Source organism: Pseudonaja textilis, chromosome 1 (assembly GCF_049901715.1).
Source record: "Pseudonaja textilis isolate UNSWEBS1 chromosome 1, rPseTex1.2, whole genome shotgun sequence".
Taxonomy (NCBI): domain Eukaryota; kingdom Metazoa; phylum Chordata; class Lepidosauria; order Squamata; family Elapidae; genus Pseudonaja; species Pseudonaja textilis.
The window spans coordinates 42,732,248-42,758,546 of NC_141990.1; the positions used below are offsets into that span (position 1 = coordinate 42,732,248).

At 34.7% G+C, this 26,299-nt stretch overlaps 1 protein-coding gene across 1 annotated transcript in view; it reads left to right on the forward strand.

Annotated features, from left to right (window-relative positions):
• The window catches only part of THADA (THADA armadillo repeat containing), a 104,199-nt gene extending 79,339 nt beyond the window's left edge, over positions 1-24,860 (forward strand). Inside the window, exons 31-38 of the mRNA XM_026695833.2 lie at positions 1,666-1,751; positions 8,841-9,256; positions 9,500-9,621; positions 10,146-10,218; positions 12,309-12,453; positions 13,939-14,070; positions 23,560-23,726; positions 24,098-24,860. Coding sequence (XP_026551618.1) covers positions 1,666-1,751; positions 8,841-9,256; positions 9,500-9,621; positions 10,146-10,218; positions 12,309-12,453; positions 13,939-14,070; positions 23,560-23,726; positions 24,098-24,424 — 1,468 coding nt within the window. The 3' untranslated portion in view covers positions 24,425-24,860. The remainder of the gene's footprint in view (positions 1-1,665; positions 1,752-8,840; positions 9,257-9,499; positions 9,622-10,145; positions 10,219-12,308; positions 12,454-13,938; positions 14,071-23,559; positions 23,727-24,097) is intronic.
• The last annotated feature ends 1,439 nt before the right edge of the window (positions 24,861-26,299 follow it).

The window sequence follows — 26,299 nt, forward strand, 5'->3', positions numbered from 1 at the left end:
ATAAATGAATCACTCTATATTGCCAGTTATGTGGAATTACACTGGGGTTGGGATTGGACTTTTATTTTAATAAGAGGAAAACCATCACTTAGAATATAAATCTGTGATGCTTTAGCTCAACACAGTAAATTAGAGTGGCATATTTCAATCTTTTTCAAATCTGGCACTTATTTTTAGTCCAAATATATTTTTCTTTGGAAAGAGCTCTTTTTTTTAAAAAAAAAGTGTCTATTTTTATCAATAACAGAGACCACTTTCTCTGAGGAATAAAACTAGCAGTTAATACCAGCTGTGTAGACAAAATATATATGTCTTTAATCCCAGGGTATTTGAAGCCTAAATCCTTCCAAGAGAAATTTTGCTTCATAAATTTAAAATCAGTACATAAACATTAGTCTGACTCTATATATTTCCAAGAACTAAATCAATATTTCCTTTTATACTTAAGACAATAAAAAATGAACAAAAACCACTACAAAATTTACATTACTTACAATCAATTTCCATAAATAATTAAAATTTATTTGTAAACTTGTCCTGTCACATTTCATTAAAAGCAAGAAATTCAAAGTAATATTCAAATACATAGAGGTATAGAACAGTCAGATTGAGGCAATGTTGTTTTATAAAAGATATAGTCCACAAAGGTTTTCATCACTTTAATGGGGAAGATTTAACAACAATGTATTCTATATTTGGAGTGATTTTTTGTTTACTTGGAGTCCATTGTTGAGCCAGTTGCCCACATTTTACTCAATTGCTGTCTTTATGATAACTAATGTATAGCCCTTTAGTATCAACTTCTTACTGACTGAACTCGATGGCCAGAAATTCAAATTCTTCATTTTTTATTCAAATTTTCTTCATTCAGCTCCATTCCTATTGTCATTATAAAGTTTTGGACTTTAAAGAACAAATGATAATTCAACTGTACTGGAGCAATTTATCCAGTCTATTTTTATTATATTGTTTAATTTATTTGCATTATACGGGTTATTAGTCTCCTCTGATTTTTCGGCTGGTCATGGTTGTCTTTGATTATAAATCTATGAGGTAAGGAAAGGTAGTTCTTGACTTACAACCACAATTGAGGCCAAAAATTCTGTTGCTAAGCAAGACAGTTGTTAAGTGAGGTTTGCCCCATTGTATGACTTTTCTTGCCACAGATGTTAAGTTAATCATTGCAGTTTATTAAGGTAATAATACATTGGTTAAGTCAATCTGGCTTCCCCAGTATAGCCATAGTGAACCAAATACTTGATGCCTTCAATTTATTCACACAATTCCATAAGAATACCAAAATTGGATCTTCTGGATACAACTGTGATCTGGTCCTGACATATATGTATGTCTGGTACTTAGTTCTTAGGGTAACCTTGCATGGTAATGATAAATAAGAACAAAGGAATGTTGCAGGAGGGTTGTTGGAGAACACTGTGCTTTAAGCAGAGATTTTAGTTTATCTTAAGTATTTAGACATATATTTCTTAATTTTGTAATAAAACCAGAAACATAGTAGTATATAAAAGTAAACCTTACCTACCTCAAATGTACTTGTTTATGCACTAAATACTGTGGCCAGACAAGACAGAACAAAGCAAGTAGGAGAAAAATAAAATGTTAAAGTGTAAGTCGTTTAAATTTTGCTATTGACTTTGTTTCTAGACAAAATCCTTGTCTGGTGACTAGAGCAGCGTATCTTGATGTCCTTGTTCTGTTGAATAATTATGTGGGGAAGGCAAAAATTAAAGGTAAGGTTGAGGTAATGCATTACTTTCCTGCTAGTAATAAAAAGAAAAACAGAAACGACAGTCTTTAAAACTTAATTGAGAATGAAGGAATAGATTTTGTGATGCTTTGACTTGTCAGGCTTAAGAACTCTATCAGTCTCCTTCTAATATGAAGAAAGGCAGTCTTCTAAAGTTTAATAGAGAGAAAACATTCCAAGACTCAAATTATTGTACAAACGGGGATGAAGAGATACATATGCTTAAGTAGTGTTAGAAAAATATCCACATTTTGCATATAATTACTCATTTCACTTATTTAAAGGGTACTATTTTTCCTTACTCTTTATATAGATGGTCCACATAATAGACCATCTCTCAGCTAGAACATGCTATGATAGTAAGAAGAACTGTTGATGGGGCTGAGACTTCCTTGCACTTTATATCAAGTTTCTATTTGACTGTTTTCCAGTGACATTTCTTTTCCATATCATTTGGCTCTTAATGATTTGGTACTTCTTATCTATTTTTTCAAAAGCATTTTTGACAATATTTCTGGCTTTGTCAGTTGTCAGTTGTCAGTTTTATCTTCATTTCACAGTTCATGAATAACTACATAAATAACTGGGATACTAGTATATTCTACTGTTTTTGTCTTTCTACTCTTCCACATTGGACCCCTGTTCTTGTTCATCAGGGAATACGTTATTTTGGAAGTAGCCTTCTACAGAATATACTGTAGTTTATGATCTCTGAAATGAATTCTTCCATTTCAAAACAAAAACATTCTCAACCTGGAACCAATATATTACTCCATTAGGTTTATTTTTTTGTGTAGAGAGAATCAAACAATTGAAAACAATCTTCTGAAGATTGTCTTTTGTCCTATGTGCTTTGCATATTCACTATAATGTATCAGTGATCCTCCTAGTATATAACTAACATGGAAAAGACTTTTTAAGAAATAAAATGATAAATCTTTCTTGATTGGACAGATATTCCCTATTACTTGAATTAGCTTAATCAGCACGATTAAACACGGGCAATTTCTAATTATTTACAACGTTCATAGATAACCCACAAGCGATTACTTTTTCCAGAATTATCTTTCTGTCATTGGCTATTGCTGAATATTTTGCTTTAAGTTCTACTATAGCAAATTTATTTTACAATGTTAGATCAGTACTAATTTTTTGGGTGGTATGACTAAATTTAGGCCAGATTGGAATCTTGTGATTATAACTACAGTGCAATTCCCAGTGGCAAGTATGCTCTCCATAAATGGTCTGCAGAGGTGGTTATGGGAAGACACAGCTTATAACCCTTTTAGAAATAAATGCTACTCAAGAAATCCAGAGATAATTGTTATTACGCAAAACCTGAAGCGGTATTATACTATTAGACTATGTAGCCTAATAATGTATCCATTAACATATGGCAGTGTGCCCAGTTGAAGTGATGAAGAAGAACTCACTGGCTCACATTTCCTTAAGATGCAGCTGTGGGTAGCTATGGAGACAGTTTGGAGGATGATAGACTACAGTTCCATCAAAATGGTCCTAGCCAATGTGATACTTCTAATTGGACATTACTTTAATTATATCAATACAAAGAGTAGCATTTGTATATTTTTTCTGTTAACGTAATGTATTTTAATTCATTTTAGAAATGTTCAGAAAAATATTTCAGTGTGTGTTATGAGAACCAGAGCAGGATTTTAAAATGTATCCCCTTCCCTTGTTTATATAGCATTAAACATTGTCCTGGGGGTTTTAGGGGATAGCCACTGTCAGAATGCTAGGTTCAACGTGCTGTTCCTCTTCTGAGTCTGTCTTTTCCACCAAATACCTCTTAAGTGGGACAGTAGGTTTCTTTTTCCACTGTAGACAACTACGAAGGTAAATTCGTAGAAAATACTATTTACTAAATTTCACCCCTCCCTCCAAAAATAGTCATAATCTCTAAATCAAGGAAGATTGAATAAGCCAAAACAACAGAAATGTTGAAGGAGCCCAGAGATTCTTGTGGAATCAAATCAGAGTTATATGATTGCCCAGTGATTTTCAGTTTTTTGCCAATAAAGCATGGTCATTTTAAAAATAATGAATATTAACTAATATTTAGCAATATTCAGTGGATTAAACCTATCTACATTATATTTGTATGTGTGAGTTTCATTGCATTTATTAGCCAGCCAACCAAATCCCCTATAATGTCTTTTGAAATACTCATTTTTCAAATGTTTTCAGATGCATTGTCTTCATCAGTATCCCAGTGGCAAGTATGATGTCCATAAATAGTTTGCAGAGGTGTTTATGGAACGGCACAGCTTATACCTCTTTTAGAAATAAACATACACACACATATGTTTACAAGCAATCCTCAACTTCTGACCACAATTGAGACCAAAATTTCTGATGCTAAGTGAGACATTTGTTAAGTGAATTTTACCCCATTTTACAACTTTTCTTGCCATAGTTAAATGGATCACTGCAGTTCTTAAGTTAGTAACACACCTATAGTTAGCGAATCTGGATTCCCTATTGATTTTCTCATCAGAAGTACATAAAAGGTGATCACATGACCTCGGGACACTGCAACCATCATAAATATGGATCACTTGCCAAGTGGCTGGATTTGATCATGTGACCATGGCAATGCAGCAACGGTTGTAAGTGTGAAAAAGGTTCATAACTCACTTTTTCAGCACTGTTGTAACTTTGAATACTCACTAAGTGAACTGTTGTAAGTCGAGTACCTCTATATACACATACATATACATACACATATACAAGTATATGTGTATATTTATTATAATATTTAATCTGTGTATTTTAATGAAAGAATATGTTGTGTATGTGTGTATGTGTATAATACACATAATGAATATATATGTATGTTTTGTGTGTGTATATACTTTAATTAAAATGCATAGCTTTCAAATGTCATTTTCCGTCAAGCATAATAAATATTTTTATCTTAACCCCAAATGCGTTTTAGCCAGTAGCCCCCAACCTTTTGGGCATCAGGGACTGGTTCCATGGAGAGAGGTTTCTTGCCGGACCAGAGCGGTTGTGGTTTCATGTGCTGCCTGCATCCAACGGATGAGGCTTAGTTTCTTTGTGTGGCCTGGTTTCTGGCATACCGTAGATAGGTGCCAGTCCATGGACTCAGGGTTGGAGACCATATTTTAGGCCCTTTGGTTGTTGAAAATGAGAGTGAACAAAGAAACAATCAGCTGAAAGTTCAAAAGATACATCAGTCTGAGTTATAGATCATTTTAATAATATATTTGTATTATATTCTGTAAAAGGAAGCCATTATAAATACAGTTGAATCAACATACCTACACAAAATAATGAAAACATCTGGTGTGTAAATATTTAATTGTAACTATGCAACTTAAATAAATATTACAGTTAGTAGAATGAAATATGTAACTTCCTTCACTAAAATCTATTTAAAAGTTGCCTAAAAAGTTGATAAAAATATTGACATTGTAGAATAGCTTATATTATGTGACCTTTGGTTAAATTTAACAAAATTTTTGAACACAGATCTACCCTAAATATCTATCTTAAAAAAAAAAGATCTTTGAATAGAGAAGCAAACTAACACATTCAAATGTTTCTCATATCTAAAGCTTATTATAAAGCTTTATTTTCTAAGCTCCATCCTGTGCAGTCCTTTTCTATATCTTATTTACAAAGAACCTTTGTACACAACTGCACACTTCCGTTGTTTCTTAAAAAAAGCTATGTAAATGTATAATGCTGTTTTAGTATTAGAACAGGAACCAAATTCAGAAGTTTGGGCCTCTTTTCTTTCAAAGTTTAAAAGGAATTGCAAAGTGAATGTAACTTAAGCTGAAATAATAGTGTGACTTGAAGTTATTAAACCAAGCCCCTATGCCTTTTTTTTTCTGAAATCAGAATGTCATTTTTCCAAAAAGGTTTAAATCTCTACTTGAAGAGAAATGAGCAGCTATATTTTCCCAAGTAGTGTTAAGAAGAACAAGGACTGAGAAATAGTTTTTTAGGAAACTATAGATAACTGGTTGTCCCAAATTAGTCTGGAGCTAGTGTCCTTTTAACCTCTGAGGAAAAATAGGGTAAAAGTTACTTACAGACCTTAATACATTCCATATAGTTTGGCTTTTAGATAGCTTTGAAAAATAGGAAAGGAGGAAGATGAGATAGGAGGAGTTGTAGACAGATACCCCCATACATTCCTCATCTTAGCAATTAAGAAATATGAAAATTATATATTTGTCCCATTAGTTGAGGAGATAGTACTTAAACACTAATCTTGTTTGCCATCTTTCAATGTCTGGAATGTCTTTGGCTTGGATCCTTTTTAAAGGAAATTGAATGTCTTGCAGCTCGTTCTTTAATGGGAGTTTTGTGTTGTCTGATGTCATACTTAAATCCCTCTAGCCAAAGAAAAGATCTGGAAAAAGATATGAACAATATTTTATTAAAGAGCCCACATACTCTTGGCCTCTAAAAGAAAAGATGACATTATTATGTATTTCATCTATTTATAACTATCTTCATTTCTGTGTGAAAATATAGCAAATACTGTGGTATTGTTCAGCATCTTATTTTGTCTCTAAGAGTAGTCAATGGTTCTATCAGGTTCAAAATTTTCTGCCCATTTTAATAGTGCTTCAATGATGTTGAAACATTTTGCTGCCACTACTATCAAGAATTTGTTTTATACTGCAAGCACTTTGGACATAATTGGCCTATTTAGGACTATGCTATTAATTTTGTCAACTTGCATATTAAGGGCTGTGATAATTTCCTGCAAGTGTCAGCATTTGATTCTTAATTTATGCATAGTTGGAGGTTTAGGTGTAAATGAACCAATTGTTACATCATGAGTCTTAAAAGGGTTTTTTGTGATTTGTAATTGCAAAGGGCTTCTAAAGTCTTTAATCAAATCTTTATTTTTCCCTTGGTTTCTTATTACAGTGTTCAGGGGATCTCATAGTATAGTCTAGCAACCTCTAAGAGATTTGGTTTTAGGCACCAACATAAAATACTACTTTATATTAGCTGCTGTTCTCTGGTATTCATTGGGCAGATTTATTCAGACAAGTAAGCAGATACTGTTTACTGGTTACCTAGTTTGGGTAATGAGATGTCTGCAAGAAAACAGTCAAGCTTAGAGAGCACCAAACACCCCTTATTTCAACCCCAAGTTACAAATATTATCCTTTATTTGTGAGTGTGTGTGTGTCAGAAATATTCTCCTTTATTGGTGTGTGTGTGTTTGTGTTTGTGTCGGGGGGGAGAAGCATTAATCTTCTCTCTTTTCCCTATCTTGAAAAAAACCATTTTCCAAAGTAGGACCCAGGTTCTTGGAAAGTAATTAGTGGAACTCAAGTTATGAGAGTTATATATTAGTAAGCATATATTACTGGATACTTTCCATGTTGTGATATGCTTGCTAGAAATATCGTAATCCCATCGAAAGTGCAAAGATCAGACAGCTGTTGCGATGGATATGAAAAATAGTTCATGTCTTTGAGTTATACTAAATGGCTTAATTGTTTTTAATTTAAAATTTTCTCTGTGTTTCATTGAAGGAGAAAAGATAATAGATAAAAAACATGGTCGCCGATCAAAGTATTTTTCTCCCCAGAAAAACCACAACTAAAAATAACTAGGCACAAATATCTTAGTTTAGTGTCATAGTTTTTTCCAAGAACTTTAGAATACTATATTAATACTTCTTAATTTTCTATAACAAAATGGCTTGCATTCGTATGGATTTTCTTTTGAAAAAAAGAATATACTGTTTATGTGAATTTAAATGTCATGCTTTAAATAATTATGTTTCACAATATACATGTACATGCTCATTTTCTTTTCCTGGTTATATTTCCCCTCCCCCTGCAATCTTAACTTTTGCAATATATATGTGGTTTGTTTAAACTGTAGAATAACCATGTGCTGTGCGGTGTTGTATCAAACTTGGTAAATCCTGCTCAGTTCAATTGGTTGTATTTTCAGGTATGTATGTATGATACTATAATTTTGGTCTGAATACATTAAGTCAGCCTTAGGCAGCATGGTCCCCTTCAGATATGTTTGGACTACAGCTCATGAGATTCTTTACCATAATGGCCAGTTGTGGAGTCTGCCACTCGATTGAATTGTTAAAGTATTAGGCGGTGCAGACGATTGTATGGGGTGGTGCTTGTAAAATGTGGCCCTACCACATTCTCCAGTGAGTCAAAAGGGAGAATCCAGGTTGGGTAGAGAAATATCTAATGACCAATGGAGCATGCACATCTCCATGGCATGTAAAGAGCACTCAGCAGTTTTGATGGTTGGCCAGCACTTGGTGCCATACAGTACATAATTTTATATACATACACTTTTGCTCTTAGGTGAATTGATATATGCCTATCACAAAGCATTCCAGTGATCTCCTTCCACCTCAGCCACATTGCATACACCCTTGTACATTCATTACTGCTGCCATCACTTTGAAACTGGGATCCTAAGTAATGGAAGAAATTTGTCTTCACTAGATCTTCACTGCTGACATAGATTGTGGAGGTGTTTAGTCTCCAGATTCTCAGTCTTCTTGATATCGAGGCGCAAACTGAATAAGCTGACTTGTCTAAAGTCATCCAATAAGATTCTGAGACTAAAGGTGGATTAGGATCTGGGTCTTCTCACACCTAGTTTAGTACCTTGAGCATTACAGCATCCTGGCTTTCATAAATTTATCGGCAACTGACCAGATATTGCAAGATGTAGGACTTTTCAGATGCCTGCCCATTCAGGACACCAAACTAAAAGATTATCAATTGCTATTCGTATACAGCCAATGCTATAGCAGCCTTATAAGCAGACTATGTTAACCATTTCCTTTCCTTACAATGATGGATGCCTTCTGATAGGAACAATGAATACACCAACTAAGGCTCACAATCATTTCACTGACTAAATTTATTTGATGTGTTACTTCCCTTTGACCATATGATTGATATGTGTCTAAATAGGCTGGGCATGCTTTTAAGTGTTTGTGTGGTAACCATACCTGAACTTCTCCATATCCTTTCTTATTCTACCACCCTATCTCGTTTCATTTCAGAAACAGATATGAACACATTTTGGGGAGAAATTAGCACTATTATTTTGGAGTCTGAACTAGCAACGGGTATCAAGCATTCTCCTGCAGCCCCGGGACTTGCTCAGTTTCTCCAGAGCATCACCAGACTCTTCACCTCTATGTGTTCAGTGATGGCAGAACCTAGATTTGCAAATAGGAATTTCCTTACTAAAAACAATACAATGAAACCAGGTTTGTCAGTTGAATACCTGCTACATTCAAACTTTTGTGAAGTACGTTTATTGGTCTTAGAAACAATCCTGCTATGGTTGAATCAAATGAATGCAGAGCATGTGATGGAAGAAAAAGGAAACATTCTGTTGAATCTACTGTCTGGCTTGGAGGAAACACTTATTAAGATAGCTGTTAAGGAAAAGCATCCTGAATGTTTTTGCAAGGTGACACTCTATTTTTTTCCTTTTTCTTTAGTGCAAATAAGTTACATATAATATGAATTTAAATAAAATAAAATTTTGTGCTGGTCTATGCCTGAATAGGGACTAAAGGGTCGTAAAAGGGAGGGGTTTTTAATGAGCATAATAAGCCATTCTCTTTTTCTCTCTCTCAAATTAAATTCCAGTGATATATTCCAATTAGGCTCAGAACTGTATTTCCTGTAGCTAATTCTTTTTCTGTAACAGTTATTAGAGGCTCTGTATAAAATGGACCTCAGAAATGTGCTTGCAAAGACAGAAGATGCTATAAAGATGAATCCAAGAAAGTTCTTGCATTGGATTATGAATATTGCAAATACTTCTGGCAGGTATACTGTCTTGTCTTTTTGTGTTTGGGTAATCTATATTTACTGGTTGCAGACTGCCTAATGAAAATGAACTTTGATATAGAAAGAGAAAACATTATTTCAAAATATTAATGTAATCTTATACAGGTAGTTTTTCACTTAAAATGATGATTGTGCCTGGAATTACAGTTGTAAGCCATCCAAATTTTTAAGTAAGAAACCATGTAACCACATCTGATTTTATAGCCATTCTTTGCATCCCTCATTAAGTAAACACATCCCTCATTAAGCACATCCATTGTCTTCGATGGGCGATTTTTGCCAAAAACTAGGTACAAATACTGGTGTCCAGGTTGTCAGTTACCCAAAATGTGATCATATGATCGAGAATTTGGGGGTTAAATATTTGGAAATATTTAATAGATAATGCTTTTAAAGCAATTAGAATGAAATACTGTATTTTTAGCCAGATTGCCTGTTGATTGTGACACTGTTTTTATTAAAGACTTAATTTGGTATATTTGTGTTCACATTTATTTTTACAGCATTGAAATTCAAAGCATATCCCTTAAATTTGCCTCAAATTTGCTTGTACATCTTATACAAAACTGGCAAGAGGTAAGGAAAATGATTTACTAAATATTTGTTCAGTTTTGCTGTGATTAAAAACCAGTCATAATAAATACAAAATTACTTTCTGTAGAATCTTTAAACAAATATTTTTTTGAAGCATTTAAGTTAATTGATTCATGAATAAACAGCCTGACATTAGGAATTCATTCCTAACACACAGAAACAATACATTGAGGAAGTTTTCTGGATTATTCTAGCGTAAATTTTCACAGAATTGTAGAAAATATTGTTCATCTTAGCTTTTATCTTTTACAAATCAATTTTTAATTGCTGATATGGCTTAATATAATTCTTTTTTTATGGACGCTAAAGTGGTTTTGGATTTTTTTGCACAGATTTATTTTTTTAATCTATGGAATTGGAAAGACCGAATATTCATTATTGGTTATTTATTTATTATTTATTTATTATTCAAATGTATACAGCAGCCCATTTCATGTATAGCACATGACTCTGGATAGCTTGGAAACAATATATATATTTCAATACAATATTTTAATTAATTATACAAAAAGCAGTTATATAAATGTTTTGAATTAAATAAATAACTTTTAAAACAAATACATCAAAATATATCAAAAATCATAAATACATAGAACTGACAGCTGAGCTAATTCGATTCATCAAATGAATCAGTTCAATTACTGCCTCCACATTCTCCTATATCTGTTAGAAAATCATGTCTTCAGGGCTTTGCAAAAAGTCAAGAGGGTCAGAGCCATCTGATCCCTGTGTTGGTGATTGGGGAGGGTGTATGGGTGGGGGAGAGATGATTTTCCATGGGATGGTTGCCAGGGCAGATAATAGATATTTCTATTTATCAATACTTTTTTTCTGGTTCCTGCCAGATGAAATTTCCTGACTGGCGGGTCCTGCAACATGCTTCTCCTGCCAGGCCTGATGGGATGATTAGATGTAATGGAGGAGAGGCAATCCCTCAAGTAACCTGCTCCTTAGAGTGCTTTATAGGTTATTATTAGCATCTTAAATTGAACCGGGAAGCAAACTGGCAGCCAGTGCAGCTCACAGAGCAAAAACACAATATGCACCGACTGCAGAACATGCCTAACCAACTGCCCGCATAGCTACATTTTGAACCAGTTAAAACTTCTGCACACTCTTCAAGGACAGCTCCATGTTTAGTCAATGTTCAAAGTACTAGCACCCGTTCCCCAAACCCACCATGTCCTAGTATATTTATATTTATTGATACTTTTAAACAAGAAGATAAACACTAACACAAACTAGTATAAAGCAAGGAAAATGAAAAAAGCAATAAAAAGCAAAAATTGCATGAAAATAAAAAACTTGAAGAAATATAGAAAAGGAAGAAAAAAGATATAAGAAGTGGCATTTAATATTTTATATTAATATACTTCAGAACAGTTATAAGAAGAAATATATTTTAAATTCTCTCTAAAATCACATCAGACTATACTTTTTTGTCTATTATCTATCCTATCTAATCATCAAAACCATAAATCACAAATTCATTTTTTTCATTTTTGCACAAAAAGTTTGCAAGAGGTTTCCAGTCATCAGATAATATAGATAATGTCTTTTCTCTAATCAAAGAAGTCAATTTATCCATTTCAGCTCCATCTGTCAACTTTACCCATTCATTTCTCCTTAGTAGGTAGTGTTGAATCTTTCCATCTCTGTGCATACAGTAATCTCTCTACAGTAATCGTATATTGAAGTAATCATCTATTTGTTCCTTGAATATAATATAAATGATGTAAACTCTTAGCATTTTTGAAAAAAAAAACTTTTTCATTGCTTTTGAGTCATTAGTAATTTCTAGTGACTGCCTGCGGTTTTCTTGGCCAGGATTTCAGAAATGGTTTGCCCTTTCTTTTTTCTGACAGATAGTGAAACACCTTAAATCATCCTTAAGGTGGACCAAGAATTCATGGTTTTATGCTTTCTAGCCGAGAATCTTTAATCAATACACCAGCTGGCTCTTACCAGCTATAATTTGGGTATTAGAAGTTGTCCGGTGCACAAAGTTCTGATTTTGCAGAATTTGGACATCTATTGCAGTCATTTTAATGGCAGTACCAATTGTTTTGTAGGACTTGGAGTCAGAGACAAAACAATGGCTTGAATTAGTTAGTTATTGCTGTGAAGATGAACAACAAACAGATCTGAGATTGGCTGCTGCAGAGATTCTTGTGAGCATTACATCATTTTTCCTGACTGATCAGAAGCTTCCCTTGGGTAAGTAATTAAGCAAAGCAAATAAGCAAAATTTATTTATTTTTCACTCTCGTAACCCTAACATAACAATAAAACACACACTGAAATCCATATAGTCTTACAATTTGTGCTTACTTCTTGGGTTAATCTGCTTCTGTATTATTTAAGGTTGTGGTAATCGCTTTTAGAATTCTTCATCATTTGGGGTAATTATTTGTGGGATTGCTTACTCCAAATAGTTTGCCGAAGATGAGTTTGCCAAGAGTTCCCATTCCATACAAGGTGCAGTGGGAGGAGATTCATAGGCAGACATTTTCTGTAGGAGCTCCTTCAAGAATTCTTATCACCATACAGAAGAGCTGGGCCTTTACTTGTGATAATTAGGAAATTATTTAAAAAAGCAGACCCTTCTAAAGGACATTTGAAGCTATGTACTTGAGATGATTGGTGGTGCTACTAATACCATTCTGGATGGATGAAGAAGTGTTTGAGATGAGGTTATTCTTGATTATTGATGTTCTTTATTAATTCATGTACTGTTGATATTCTTAATGTTTTATGGTGCACTCCTTGGATTTATTTGGATTTGGTATAAAAACCAGAGTTAGTTAGTTAGTTAGTTAGTTATAAATAAATAAATAAATAAATATGCAGTCAAAATTTATACATATACTCTAGATTTAGAGTAATGTTATTTTAGAATACATGTAGACCTCAACTTACAATCATTCATTCAGCAACTGTTCAAAAATAAGGCAATGAAGAAAGTGGAATTTCAGCCAGTCTGAACTTGTGATCAGCAAAAGTGTAAAGCTCAAGTATTTGTGATCTGGGCACATGAGCACCAGGCTCACGGTTATGACATTGCTGCAAATGTCAGGTATGTGATTGCCATTTGCAACTTCCATGCTGGCTTCCTACAAGCAAAAGCCCATGATGGGAAAGCCAGCAGGGAAACTTGCAAGTTGCTCTAATTAAGTCAGTTAGGCTGCTTTTTCTCCCTAAGGAACCCCAGTAACCCAATCATCCCCAAACTTGCCCACACTTTTCAGCATCCACATGCTGCCCATGCCAGCTTGCCCATAGAATAACCTATTCCCCTGTGCCCAATTCCTGGGACTCTCACCTTTTTTGTTTAATGACTTTCATGGTCCTAGGGTTACAACAGCAAGAGAAACTTCCTGAATTGCCATTGGTAAATGTTGAGGTCATGTGGTATCATGATTTACAAGTGCATCACTTTTCAACAGAAATCCCAGCCCCAATTGCCATTGTAACCCAAGTGTTACCTGTATTGGGATATATTTAATAGAAGCCTGCCTTTAACCAGTTGAGTATAGCTTGGACTGCATGGCCATTAGGATAAAAGTCACAAAGGGAAAATAACACATGGTATTCTGAAAATCTGTCTGTTTAGTTTTAATATGTAATGGTTTTAAAAGATATGTTTACTTTATAAACATGTATTTAAATCCAACTCTAACATGTCTTTCTACAAATACTCAGGTCTATCTGACACATTGTTCCTTTGGAGATGTGTTGTTCAGCTGTTGCAGAGTGAAGAACAGATAGTCAGGGATACAGCTGTTGGAGTTATAAGAGTAGCTCTATCACAAGAAAATACATTTAGGAAAACAGGTAAGAAATTATTTTTTAGTGATCAATAATTATGACACTGACTTCAGTGAAAGTGCTAGTTTCCTCTTCTTTCTGGGTTGCAGCCAGTCATACCCAGTGCATATTAGATCACTGGTGTCCCCCATTGTGGCCAATCTCATGGAAGAAGTAGAAAGCAGAACCCTAAACTCCTTCACAGGAACTCCACCCCTCCCCACTGGTAGAGATACATAGATGATGCTTGGGTCAAACCACTGGAAGTAGAAGCCTTCACTAAGCACATTAATACTGTGGATGGCAACGTGGAAGGATGTTAGGGAAAATAGACTGATCTTCCCGTGAAGTACACATTAAAGAAGACACAAGTCTCAATATGGAAGTAAGCAGGAGCCAGTATTTTACCTTTTGACTCTCACCATCCACTGGAACCCAAACTGGGAGTAATCAGAACCTTTCATCATTGGGTTGTAAATTTGCCTACCAGCAAGGAGAAAGAAAAAGAGAAAGAAAGAAAAAGAAAACCCCACATACACAAGGAAGCACTCAAAAATTTCCAGCTGTGGCCCTTCATCAAATCCACAAAAAGATCCAATAGGAGTACTTCCACATCAGACAGAGAAGAATAGAACAACAAATGGTGCCATATTGTCATTCCATATCTTGCAGGAATATATGACACAGATTAACCCTAGGTGGTTTCAAGGACCCTCAGAGTGTTAACGTTGACTGTGAAGAGTATAAATCCTTTACATTCCGCACCAGTTAGAAGTGAAAAAGCTTCTTGGGTGAGAAGTGAAAAAAAGAAAGTCCAGTTCCCTTTTTAAAAGCACCTTTAGGACTGGATGACTGAGCACCTCCACAGACAGCCAATCATATTTATAAAGTAATTTCTTGCTTAATTGATTTTATTGTAATCCCTTTATTTGATTGTTGCAAACTGTCCAGAGTCCTTTGGTGTGTGTGTGTGTGGGGGGGGGTGGCTTCCTTATTATCTCCTCCTTCTCCTCCAACTGCCTCCTGTGTGCCCACAGCCTCTTATCCAGAATTTCAAAGTCACATCCAGAACATCTGAAATTGGGCAAGAATATTTTGTGCCACAGGGATTCCTTTAAGAACAAGATTCCTCTGACCGATTCCAGTCAATTTTCCTTTGAACTATGAAAGACTTCTCGGAGGCCTTTGCACTTGCAAAGAGCAGTAGTTGCCAAGGGAGAAGAAAGGGAAAGAGAGAGATAGGCTACAAAACTTATATTCTTGTGTAGCCACTGGGCCCAATTCTCCATTTTAGCATGATAATGAAGCTACAGAAAAATATCATTTTAAGTACAGATATTGTTTTTCTTTCTTTGTTTTACTTTATGTCTGGGGGGGAAAAAGAGTGAGAAAAAAACAACAGTAATAATGCTGCCAATTAAGGAAAAAGAAAAGGGAATGTGTACTATTCACTTGTCATTTACTGCTCCTTGTCAATTAGTTCATTAAAAGAACTTGGGAATATATTCGGCAGAATTCTTTGTAAAACTACAGAAAAGATGATAATGAGCAAAATTTGAGAAGTGCAATGTGATCAGGTAAGCAGGGTCCAGGGCAGGTTCTTACTTTACAGCAAGTCACGAAGAATTGAAAGAATATGAGGAAGCTGATTTATTATATATGGGAAATCATACAATAAAATGAACAGCACTGAAGTCTAGAACATTTTCTGCTAACGTGAAATTGAAGTTGCGGACTCTGCCAGTCAAATTGGTAGGATCCAGGATTAGAGTCTTCTCTGCTGTTGCCCTTTGGAACATTCTTCTCCCAGATGTGAGGCCATCACCCCTCTCCTGACCTTTCAGAAGTGTCTAAAGACTGGCTCCTATGGATTACATGGACAGTGGTTGGTTCTTTTTGTGTATAGCTGCAAGGAGAAGAGAAGAGTTTATTGGTGACAATATTGTACAAACTGCCATCCCCTCCTTGTTTTTGATTCATATTTTTGTCAGTTGATGCCTGCAATAAATGCAAATATGCATCTTCTTAACAGTATTAAAAAATTAAGGTGGTACAGACAATTCATAAATCTCTTTCACTTTAGCAAACAGCTTGTCCTGCTGTTATAATAGATCCTATGCTCATTTTTGATATGTGATTCAGAATAAGAGTACTGTACATTAAAAGCAAGCATCAGCTACAAGGATGAAACATTATGATAAACTAAAAAGTTGTTGCAATTAAGTTGCTTTTTTCTGATAGTTTTTTAAAAGCATTAGCTAGATGTATGGAAATCACACTTGCAACTCATGACTTGATAACATCCTTTGTAGTTGGCAGTGATGAATTCAAGGGCCTATGTCTACTAACATCAAGAGATTTTCCTATCTTTCCTTCAAGTGATTTACTAGAACTTCGAAGGGTGTGTAAGTGTAAAAACTCTCTGCTCAAATAGACATTAAGACTAAATAAGAATTTAAAAGGGGAATTTAAATAGATGTATAGATTAAGGCTTAGAGAACTTGAAAAGACAGTCATGGTTCTTCTTTTGTATTCTTTAACTATTATCAGACTAATAGGTCAAATCTATCAAGGCATGATTCTGATGTCTGAAGAAGCTTGACCAAATAAGTTTTTATGGGTCCTTGATGTTCTCTGAGCTTGGATGTTTGGTTGTAGACATTTTATTACCCATTTAGGTAATGCCATCAGTGCTGATGACACTGAGTTTTGCTTCCTGTTTATATATAGTAGCTTGCATTGCCAGAATTAGAGAGGATATAGTTTTTCCTTAGGAGTTCCTTAATTGGATATTGTTTTCACTCTGATTGTCTAGTGTTGATCCCTATTTATTTGGGTGTGGGCATTTGTTTCCTTAGCTTTATAATTATCTCTTTTGACATGTAAATGACAAACAACCAAGCAAAAACAGTATCCTAATCAAGAAATTAATTAAGATTACAAGTACTAATCAAGATCATAAATACCCCAATGGGTATTTCAAAAGTTAACCAATGGGCAGTAAACCTGCAAATATTTATCCATGTCCAAATAACCCTTCATTGCCATGAGGAACTATTGAGGAATTAATAGTAGATGCTGCTCAACCAAATTGGAAGGAACATCTTTGTGAGTTACTTTGCCATTAATGCTTGTTGGTTAAGACACACTGGGGTGTTAAAAGCTCTGTGGAGTACTTCAGATAAGAAAGTCTGAGGACAAATGAAAGTAAGGATTGGAAAATCTTCATTGATATTTTTAGTTACACTTAAAGAGCATAAAAATAAAATAGCATCCCTTAAAAATGACAGCTGGTTAAATAAAAGATCCTTATCCTAAAGCAGATGCCCTCATAAACACTTTGTGTAAGAAATGTAATTCAGGCAAGCCAAATGAATTTCTGGCTTCATGTTACTTGAAGTAAACATGATTAAGAAATGAAGGGTGCTACCTACCTACTATATAAACCTTGTTAGGAAATATACAGTGGATTTAAAGATGCAAACACTGATGTCTACTTTTATATTTTTTCAAAGCAAAATTTTGATAATGCTATTTTACAGCCTCAAAAGGCTCAACATTCCAAAATAGTAAATGACTGCATAAATGTATCTCTTACAGAATTAATATTATCTATGCATGATGTTATACATTATTGGATTCATATTGAGATTTCAAAAAAATTATATTAGCAAGATTTCTGATTTAATATTTGGTTCAAATTAGAGGTAGTCTTTGGCTTATAGCTTTAGTTGGGACCAGAATATCCATTGTAGGTCATTGGGATTGTAAGTCGAGTCAGACTTGATTTCACAACCATTTTTATGATAGTTGTTAAGTGAATCATGGTGGTAATTAAGCAAATCTGTAGTTGTAAGTTCAAACCAGTTTTTTCCGAGTGTGTGGGGTTTTTGCCAGAAACCAGCAAATATAGTTGCAAATCACAAACAAGTGACCATAGGACACTGCAATCAGCTGAAAATGGAAGATGGTTGCCAAGCACCTGAATGGCTATCATGTGAATATGTGGGTTATGTGATAGTGTGAGGACTAGTTATAAGGATCAAGTCTTTTTTCAGCACTTGTAATAATTTTGAATGATCACTAAACAAATTGTTGTATGTTGATGACTACTTGTATACTGTTCTTGGCAAAGCAGTTCAAGCTATAATGGGACAGAGCAGACAGACTGCAAAATTAGATGTTTCACTTGTAAATTTTATTGGAATTAATGGATTGTCATTCCTTATATTGTACATTTATAGCTTTGTGATAATTGTGGGCCTACTATCTAGAAGCTAGAGAGTTACTTATTTAATGATTTTTAGCATGCCTAATAGTTACATTTTGTGTTTATGTGCTTGTTTTCTGATATTTGTGGTGTGTTTGGGAGGCGTCATTTGCATCTAGGAAAGTTAATGTTATGGTATCACCTTCCAGGAAGTCCTATTTTAGGACTAAAATTGCTAAGAAATCTCTCATTCCATCCAGTTCTTTTTCTACTGGTGTCAGTTTTCTGCGAGGCAGTATTTTTCAATCCAAATATTCAGGCCTATCGGTGTTGCTGTTCACAGCAATTCTAATTTTTTTTGTTATTTTTGATCCACCATGAACCTGAATTTTCTAATAAGTAGTTATTTGGAAGTATGTTACATCATAGAACAGAATAACAGAGTTGGAAGGGCCCTTGGAAGTCTTATAATACAACTCCCTGCTCAAACAGGAAATCTATACCATTACATACAAATGATTGTCCAATCTCTTCTCAAAAGCCTCTAGCGATGGGCCACCCACAGGTTCTAGAGGCAAGCCGTTAAACTGATTAATTGTTCCCACTGTCAGAACATTTTTCTATTCTAGGTTGGATCTAATGGTGTTTCATCCATTACTTCTTGTCTTGCCTTCAGATCAAATAGAATTGGAATTTATTGCAGTACAGGTAGTCCTCAACTTATGTCTGGTTGTTTTAGTGAGTGAAGTTAAGATGCACTCTACAAACTACCTATGACCTGTTTCAAAGTTAGAGCTGCTGCAGACCCCACATGGTCATTGTCCTTATGAATTTACTGTACTGTCCCTCCATCTCCTCCCCATCCCATCCTGCTGAGTCACTGCAGTCTTTGGGTCTATTCTCAATCCAGCCATTTATGCACCCAAGGGAGCCTCAGGCTGGTTCAGAGGCTACCAATGCACAAGAAGCTGTGGCAGCTGTCAGGACATTGCCTGCTCCTAAACTAGTTCCAGGACCCAGCAGCACCCAACTTATCTTCATGTTTTTCTGCAGCTTCTGAAAGAAGTGTTCAGCCAATGCAAGGGTCAGCTTTCATACAGAGGCAGCCTCTTCCATAGGGCATCTGGATTCTTTCAGTTTACACTATTTCCCCCTGTTAATAGTGAGAGTGGCACATTTGTCCAGTCCAAACTCAATTGCAATATTTTAGCTTGTATATATGGTCAGCATTGAGCAGTGGTTTTACTATCATTTTCAGTAGTGTGAAATTACAGCTACCAGTTCTTTAGCTGGTGTTGGCCTTCATATGCATCAAGTTTTCCCCAATCTTGTAATGGCCTTTTAAAATTGACAGATGGCAATTTTGTCAAGATTTTGTCATATTTTCTGTCATCCAAGCTTTTTGGCATGGCATCCACCTGGGACCACTGCTGCCATTTTATGCCACAATCTTTCAACTTTGACTTTGAGATCTTGCTACTTTGTGATTTCCAATTCTTTGTCTTCTTTTGTTCTATCCACTGGTATTCCAACATCAGTTATCCACATGTTCTTCTTGTGAACTAGTTAAATGTGGTATGTTATGAGCTAAGACTTTATCAGTTTGTATCTGAAATCCCACAGTATTTTAAACCTGCTCATGTTTTACTTCTTTTTCAACTATATTGTATGTTCCCATCAGTTTTTCATTCCTGGCACATGATAGTTTTTACAGTTGTTGTCCTTCCAGTGAATGATTCTGGTGACTGTATTGTTGCTGTCAACTCTGAAGTTGGCCTGACTGAGGCCATCTTGGAGGCTTCAGTGTTGCCACAATGATGCTGAAGGATACGGAGAGATGAATAGAGATAGCTGGGGTTTTGTAGCCAAAACGAAAGAGTTTCCCCTGAGAACCAAGGACATTTCCACAGGTGGCTAAAAAGAGGAGTGAAGTTTCTAAGCAACTGGAGAGCACTTTGATTGGACCATGTGACTGATTGTTTGGGAAAAGAGGGGAAAACCTTTACTTTTAACTAGGTGAAAACTGCGGGAACCTTTAGAGTTGATTTTCACTAGTCTGGGCCAATATAATACGTCCAATAAACTTGTTCTTTGAGAAACCTGCTTGCCTTGGAGTTCTGTTTGCTATGGGTGTATTACTTGGAGCACTGACATTTGCTTGTAGTCAGTTTGTGCTTGTAGTCTTATACATGTTATACTTATGGTTGACTATTTCTTCTGCTTCTTTGCACAATCTGCTCTTTGAATCTTTTGATAATTTTCAATCTGGCCTTGATTGCTTTATTGATATTTTATTTGTAGATAATTTACAATTAGATTGATAGTCTAAGACTGGTGGAAACAATAATTCAAGACCTAACCAAGGACCTAAGAATTATTAAGCTAGCCTTTAAGAATAAAGGTAATTCAGAACAGCTTGGTTTTTTTGTTTTAAATTAGTTTTACTATATACCTAGGTGCAGAAACATGTACACAAAGCTCTTTGCATCATGGCATTTTTACATACTCAATTTGATTATCACTTGCAGGCTTATATTAATAATACTTCTATCAAGACTACCCAGCAGTGAGTACTTAGGGTATAGGTGAGACAACAACAAACAATATTCTATTATCTATAAGATCAGAAGTTTATTTCTACTACAAGTTTGTGCTTACTCAAGAGGCAGGACATTCTGCTTTTGTGGAAGTGACTGAAACATCACCAACTGGGTCCCTTCCAGCTCTTTTGATTTATGATATAAAAAGCTATTGAGTTGGAATATAGAAAGCTCTTGAGCATATCTATATATATTCCCCCTATGACTGCTATGGTATTAATGAAATATTGGAACTTGAATTTGCAACTGTTAATGACCTTTGATCAGAGTAGCATCAAAGGTAACGAAGCAAACTGGTAACTAAATTCTTGATCTATATATTTTCCAGTGTTCTTTTTGTTTTAAACATTGTTGTCCAACATTTCTTTGAGCTAGCAAACCATAGTAAAGTACTTCCTCCTGATGTAGCAATAACAGTAATGCTTAGACTTATATACTCCTTTACAGACCTCTCTAAGCAGTTTACAGAGTCAGTATATTGCCCCCAACAAGCTGGGTCCTCATTTTACCGACCTTGGAAAGATAGAAGGCTGAGTCAACTTTGAGTCTGGTGAGATTCAATCTGCAAATTACAGGCAGCTGGCAGTCAGTAGAAGTAGCCTGCAGTACTGCATTCTAACCACTGCGCCACTGCAGCTCAATGAAAGTAACTTTCAATAAACTCTAGATTTCAGAAGGAAGCAATTTGAACAATCAAGATCTGCAGACATTCCTTTGGAGTGAAATTTAATAAATATTTTAACAGCTAGTCAAACATACAAGAAATGTTTTTCTTCTTCTGCTAACTAGGCAGGTTTTATATACAGTTATAAAGGAGGTGATAAATATCCTTAGCATATCCTCTGGGAATTCCTGCTGACTTCAGTGTATTGAGTAATAGGGCCATTCAAGAAAAAAACTAAGTTGCTGATTGCTTCTCAGAAAGCTTTATTATAATGAGGACAGCATTTTTGGGAAGGCATAAAACTGCTTCAGTCATTGGAAGGCAAGTTGATGAAAATGGTGAAATGCCTAAGGTGTCTATAATAGTGCAAGTATTGTAAATATCAGTTTTAGCTTTGGAATCTGGTAAGATTCTGCTCTAGACAACTTGGATACAGTCTTAAATACTTGTCAGTACCAGAACTACGTGATTACTTTCCTTTATATATAGGAGAAGACTGTAGAAGAATAGTTTTCCTTTCCTGAACTTGGGTTCCAGACACCAACTAGCATTACTAAAATCACAGCACAACTGTATGTTGACTCTACTTAGACCACTTAGATTACTGACCCCAGATGTCAATGAGGAAATATTTCATCCTCTCAATACCAAATACAATGGGCTTCCTTTAATGGTGGAGCAAATAACTAGACTTGGAGAAATTACCATAATTGAATTTAATTTGTTTATATTGCATTAAACTTAGAATATCAGCACACAACACTGTCCTTTGTGTTAAAATCAAGTTAGTTTCTCATACAAACAAAAGTTTGAGACAAAAGTCTGCTGTAAAAATGTTTTTGTTTTCATTAATAATGCCCATTCTTTACACTACAGATTGTGTATTTCAGTGTTTATATATGACCAGTAAAATTGGAAGTGACTTCTTCATACATTCATGAGAAAAAAAAAGATTTGTGTACAGTAGTGTACAAGTGAAATATTTGTATGTGGCACATTAGAGGCCTTCTTGTAAATGAGTATATGTGTGGGAGGCTAGATGTACAGTAAATGGATTAAAAAGGATGACTCAGAACACTTTAATTCCTATAAAAATCACTTGTTCTGAAACTTAAAATACTTTAAAAGAATAATAATCTTCAAATAAAATCAGTAAGCATAAAATATATATTCTTAGACTTTCTATGTAATTCCTTGTTAAAGAAGCAAAGTATATCTTCCAGGTTAACAAATTGTTAGAATTCATACTCTTTACAATCTTGAAAACAGATGAGCAAGACATTTTTTAATTATACTGAACAATCTATTACATATTTTAATAACACTCTTTCCCCCTCCTCTTTTACCTGTTTTGAATTTATGTTTCTGTGTAGCTGACAACCAGGATTTTCTCACTGATTATGCAAACAAACATAGCACTGCTGCATGCAGGGAGATACACAATTTCTGTCAGCTTGAGAACCACACCACACTTTTCTTAATGTGATGAGGGACTATGGCGGCAATATCTGTTTTCGGAAGGGTTCAGGGAATTTAATTAGTGCCGGGGGTGGTGTGGTGGTACATATCTGTGCAAAAAGAAAATTGATTGCCCAGTTTAAATAGATAAATAAATCATGCAATTTTGAACCTATGCATTCTGAAATGTATTTATATAGTTAGGATTCAGGTGATGTATTGTAAACAGTACCAACATTTGTGTGGATTGACTTTAAATAAGAAAAAGAGCCAAAGTAGATGGCCAAACATTTATCAGTTGGATCCAAACATGTTATGGAAATGTTAATGATATAAGCCAGGGTTATCCAACCTTGGCAACTTTCAAGACTTGTGAACTTCAACTCCCAGAATTCTCTAGAATTCTAAAAATGGAAATGCATAAGTCCTAAAGTTGCCAAGGATGGATAACCTGATATAAACTATGATTTAACATTGATTCAGTATAAATAGATGTCTGTTGCATTTGCATTTTAGTAATTATACTGTACTATTTAGATACATCTGATAACATATGTTCACAATTTGTCTTTAATTTCCTTCAGGAGAACTTGACTTCCATGTAGTAAATGCAGCCTTAGCTTTGGATTTGGCATTCTCTTTACTTTGTGAACTGCTACAACTATGGGGACAGACCGGTGCTGGAGTTTCAGTCTTACTGGAATGGTTGCTAAAAGAAGATGACCTGAAAGATCTAAAATCTACAATTGTGGTAAGTCTGTCAACCAATAGTTCATAGATGTTTTTTCATATTTTATGCTAAATTACTTGAGACATGTTATTTTAAAATGTGGGTGAGTGACAAAATCTGTAAATTACTTACTTCGATGAAGAGGCTGAAGAGTAGAGGGGAGGAAAGAAAGAAAATCCCTGTGGTCAGTCTTTCTTTTCTGGGTTTCATGAACAATAGGGTGCTTGATGTTATTCTGTTGTTCAAATATGATATTAATTTTATTGATTTGACTAGTCTGATTTTACTGTACATCTAACACTGGTTTGTTTCCTTATATGTCATATAGGCATTCATTCTTGCATGTTTATTTGGTCTAGGCAATTGTAAACTTGTTTTTTTTTTTTCTGAAGATGGGAAATGACTACCTGTTTGACAAAGGACAAGCAAATTTTTGGGCTGAGAAGTTAACGGAGGTACGTCAGCTCAGTAAACATCTCCTTCTGCTCATACCAGTTACACATGTTAGTTCATGTGAGCAAAGAAAACTCTATCAGTTGGCAAGATTAGCATCAGATCAGGCCCAGCTTGTGACACAGCTTCTTAAAGAATTGCCTCCAACTCCAGAATTTTCTCAGTCAGTAGAATTTACGAAGTTGGCTATTCAGAATGAAAGAATATTGCTTTGCCTTAAGATACTAAGTTTGCTTGAAGTTGGAAATGGAATTTGCAAAAGTTAGGAAAAACCTGAAACACAGCTTATTCATTGTCAGTTATCAAATGTAATTGCTTTGTGAACACGAGAATGGGTGCAATTATTTTTTGTGTCATACATATGCAAAAAACTTCATGTAGAAATGTTAGATATTTCTTGTACATAAATCCACTGAAGTCTTCATTCAAATTAACAGAAAAGGGACCATCTTGTGAAAATGTGTAATTTTTGAGGCAATAATATTTTTATAGCTACTGCAAACAGTGAAAATGATTTACGGTAACTGCACAGATGCTGGTCACCTGTGAAACTTTATTCTGTAAGTTCTTCCTGTTTTCATGTATAGGAATATGTTAGATTGCAATTGCTTCTTTTAATTGTGTACCACAGTCTGTGCACTAACAATTGCATCAGAGTTGTAAAAGAATCCTAAAATAAAGCTGAATGTTATCAGTATCAAAGCAGACTAAGTTTTTTTTTACTTTTTAAAATCATGATTGATTTTTAAGACTTGATTAAGGAGTAAATACAGAGAAACAGTCAAATATGTTTTATAATACTAACATAGGATGGATAGTCACATATAGTTCTCAAAATATAACTTTCAATTTCACACTATGGAATAATTCAGCTCTAATTTATTATAGCATTTTGCTTTGCAGAATTTTTCAGGAATTGTGTTAGAAGTTTTCTTTAGACAGTAACCCAACCTTCACTTTGAAAATGTTCTTTACCTGTTTTACATTGCTTAACTGAAATTATTTATCTTTCTATATGACAACTTTCTGCATTTTAAGTACAATATATTTGTTTATAAATACTTGAAACAGGCCATTAGGTGGTGCTATAATACTGTTTTGTTAAACAGCCATTGCCTATATGTTTCCTTAAGTTCAAGATAATATTAGAAAACTGGAATATTGTGCAAGTAAATGCATCTTCAGTGGACTAATATGCATCTGAACAATTGTTTTACACACACACTCCTCTGACTCACAACATCATGAGTAAAAAAAAAGTTTATGGAGAATAATTTATTTATTTAGAAAATGTATATAGCCGCTTACTCACAGCGACTCTAGGGGGTTTGCAAACAATAAAAACACAGAATACAAAAAACAAACAAACAAAAATAAAACAATACATCCCCCCCATGACATCACATAGTCAAATAAGCCATTTGATGGCCTCCATCCCACTTTCCCCAGGCCCACTGGCAAAACCAAGTCTTCATAGCCTTACCTGAATCATCAGTACTGTTTTCCTAAAAGTGCTAGTTCTCATATGAGTAATGAACCTATAGACTTTTCTAAATGTTTAACATGTCCAACTGGTTTCCAGTGATAGGAGTAAAAGAAATGATATTGTATTAAATGTACTTAGACAAAATAAAAGAGAAAAAAAGGAAGTATATTCACAGATTTCTAATAGGATTTACCTGAAGGCGTATAAAATGCAACAAAAGATAGTTGAACCGTTGTTATACACTATACACTCTTTTCAGTTATATTCAATTTATGTAAAGTTGATTTCCTGAATGTGAATTTTCTAGGCTTTAAACTTTCATATAATTGGCAGTCCCTGCATGGACTTGGCATTGCAGATATTGACAAAGCAGGAAAGAGCACAATAGTTCAAACCTAAGTGGCCTTAGCAACTTCAAGTCTTGGTTAATTAGTAAACAAAAATAATGTTAAGACACATCCTTATCACTGGATTTAAAGTATGTTTTAAACCATCTAATATCCCTTTAGTTTATGAATAGCAAATAATTGTACACAATTCTATGTGCATTTCATCATACTGTGAGTTACTGTATAACTTTTCAATCAGAAACCTTTAAACCTTAAACAACAGTGGTAAAAGAACAAAAGTCTATTGAGTGGTTTCTGTGTAAAGT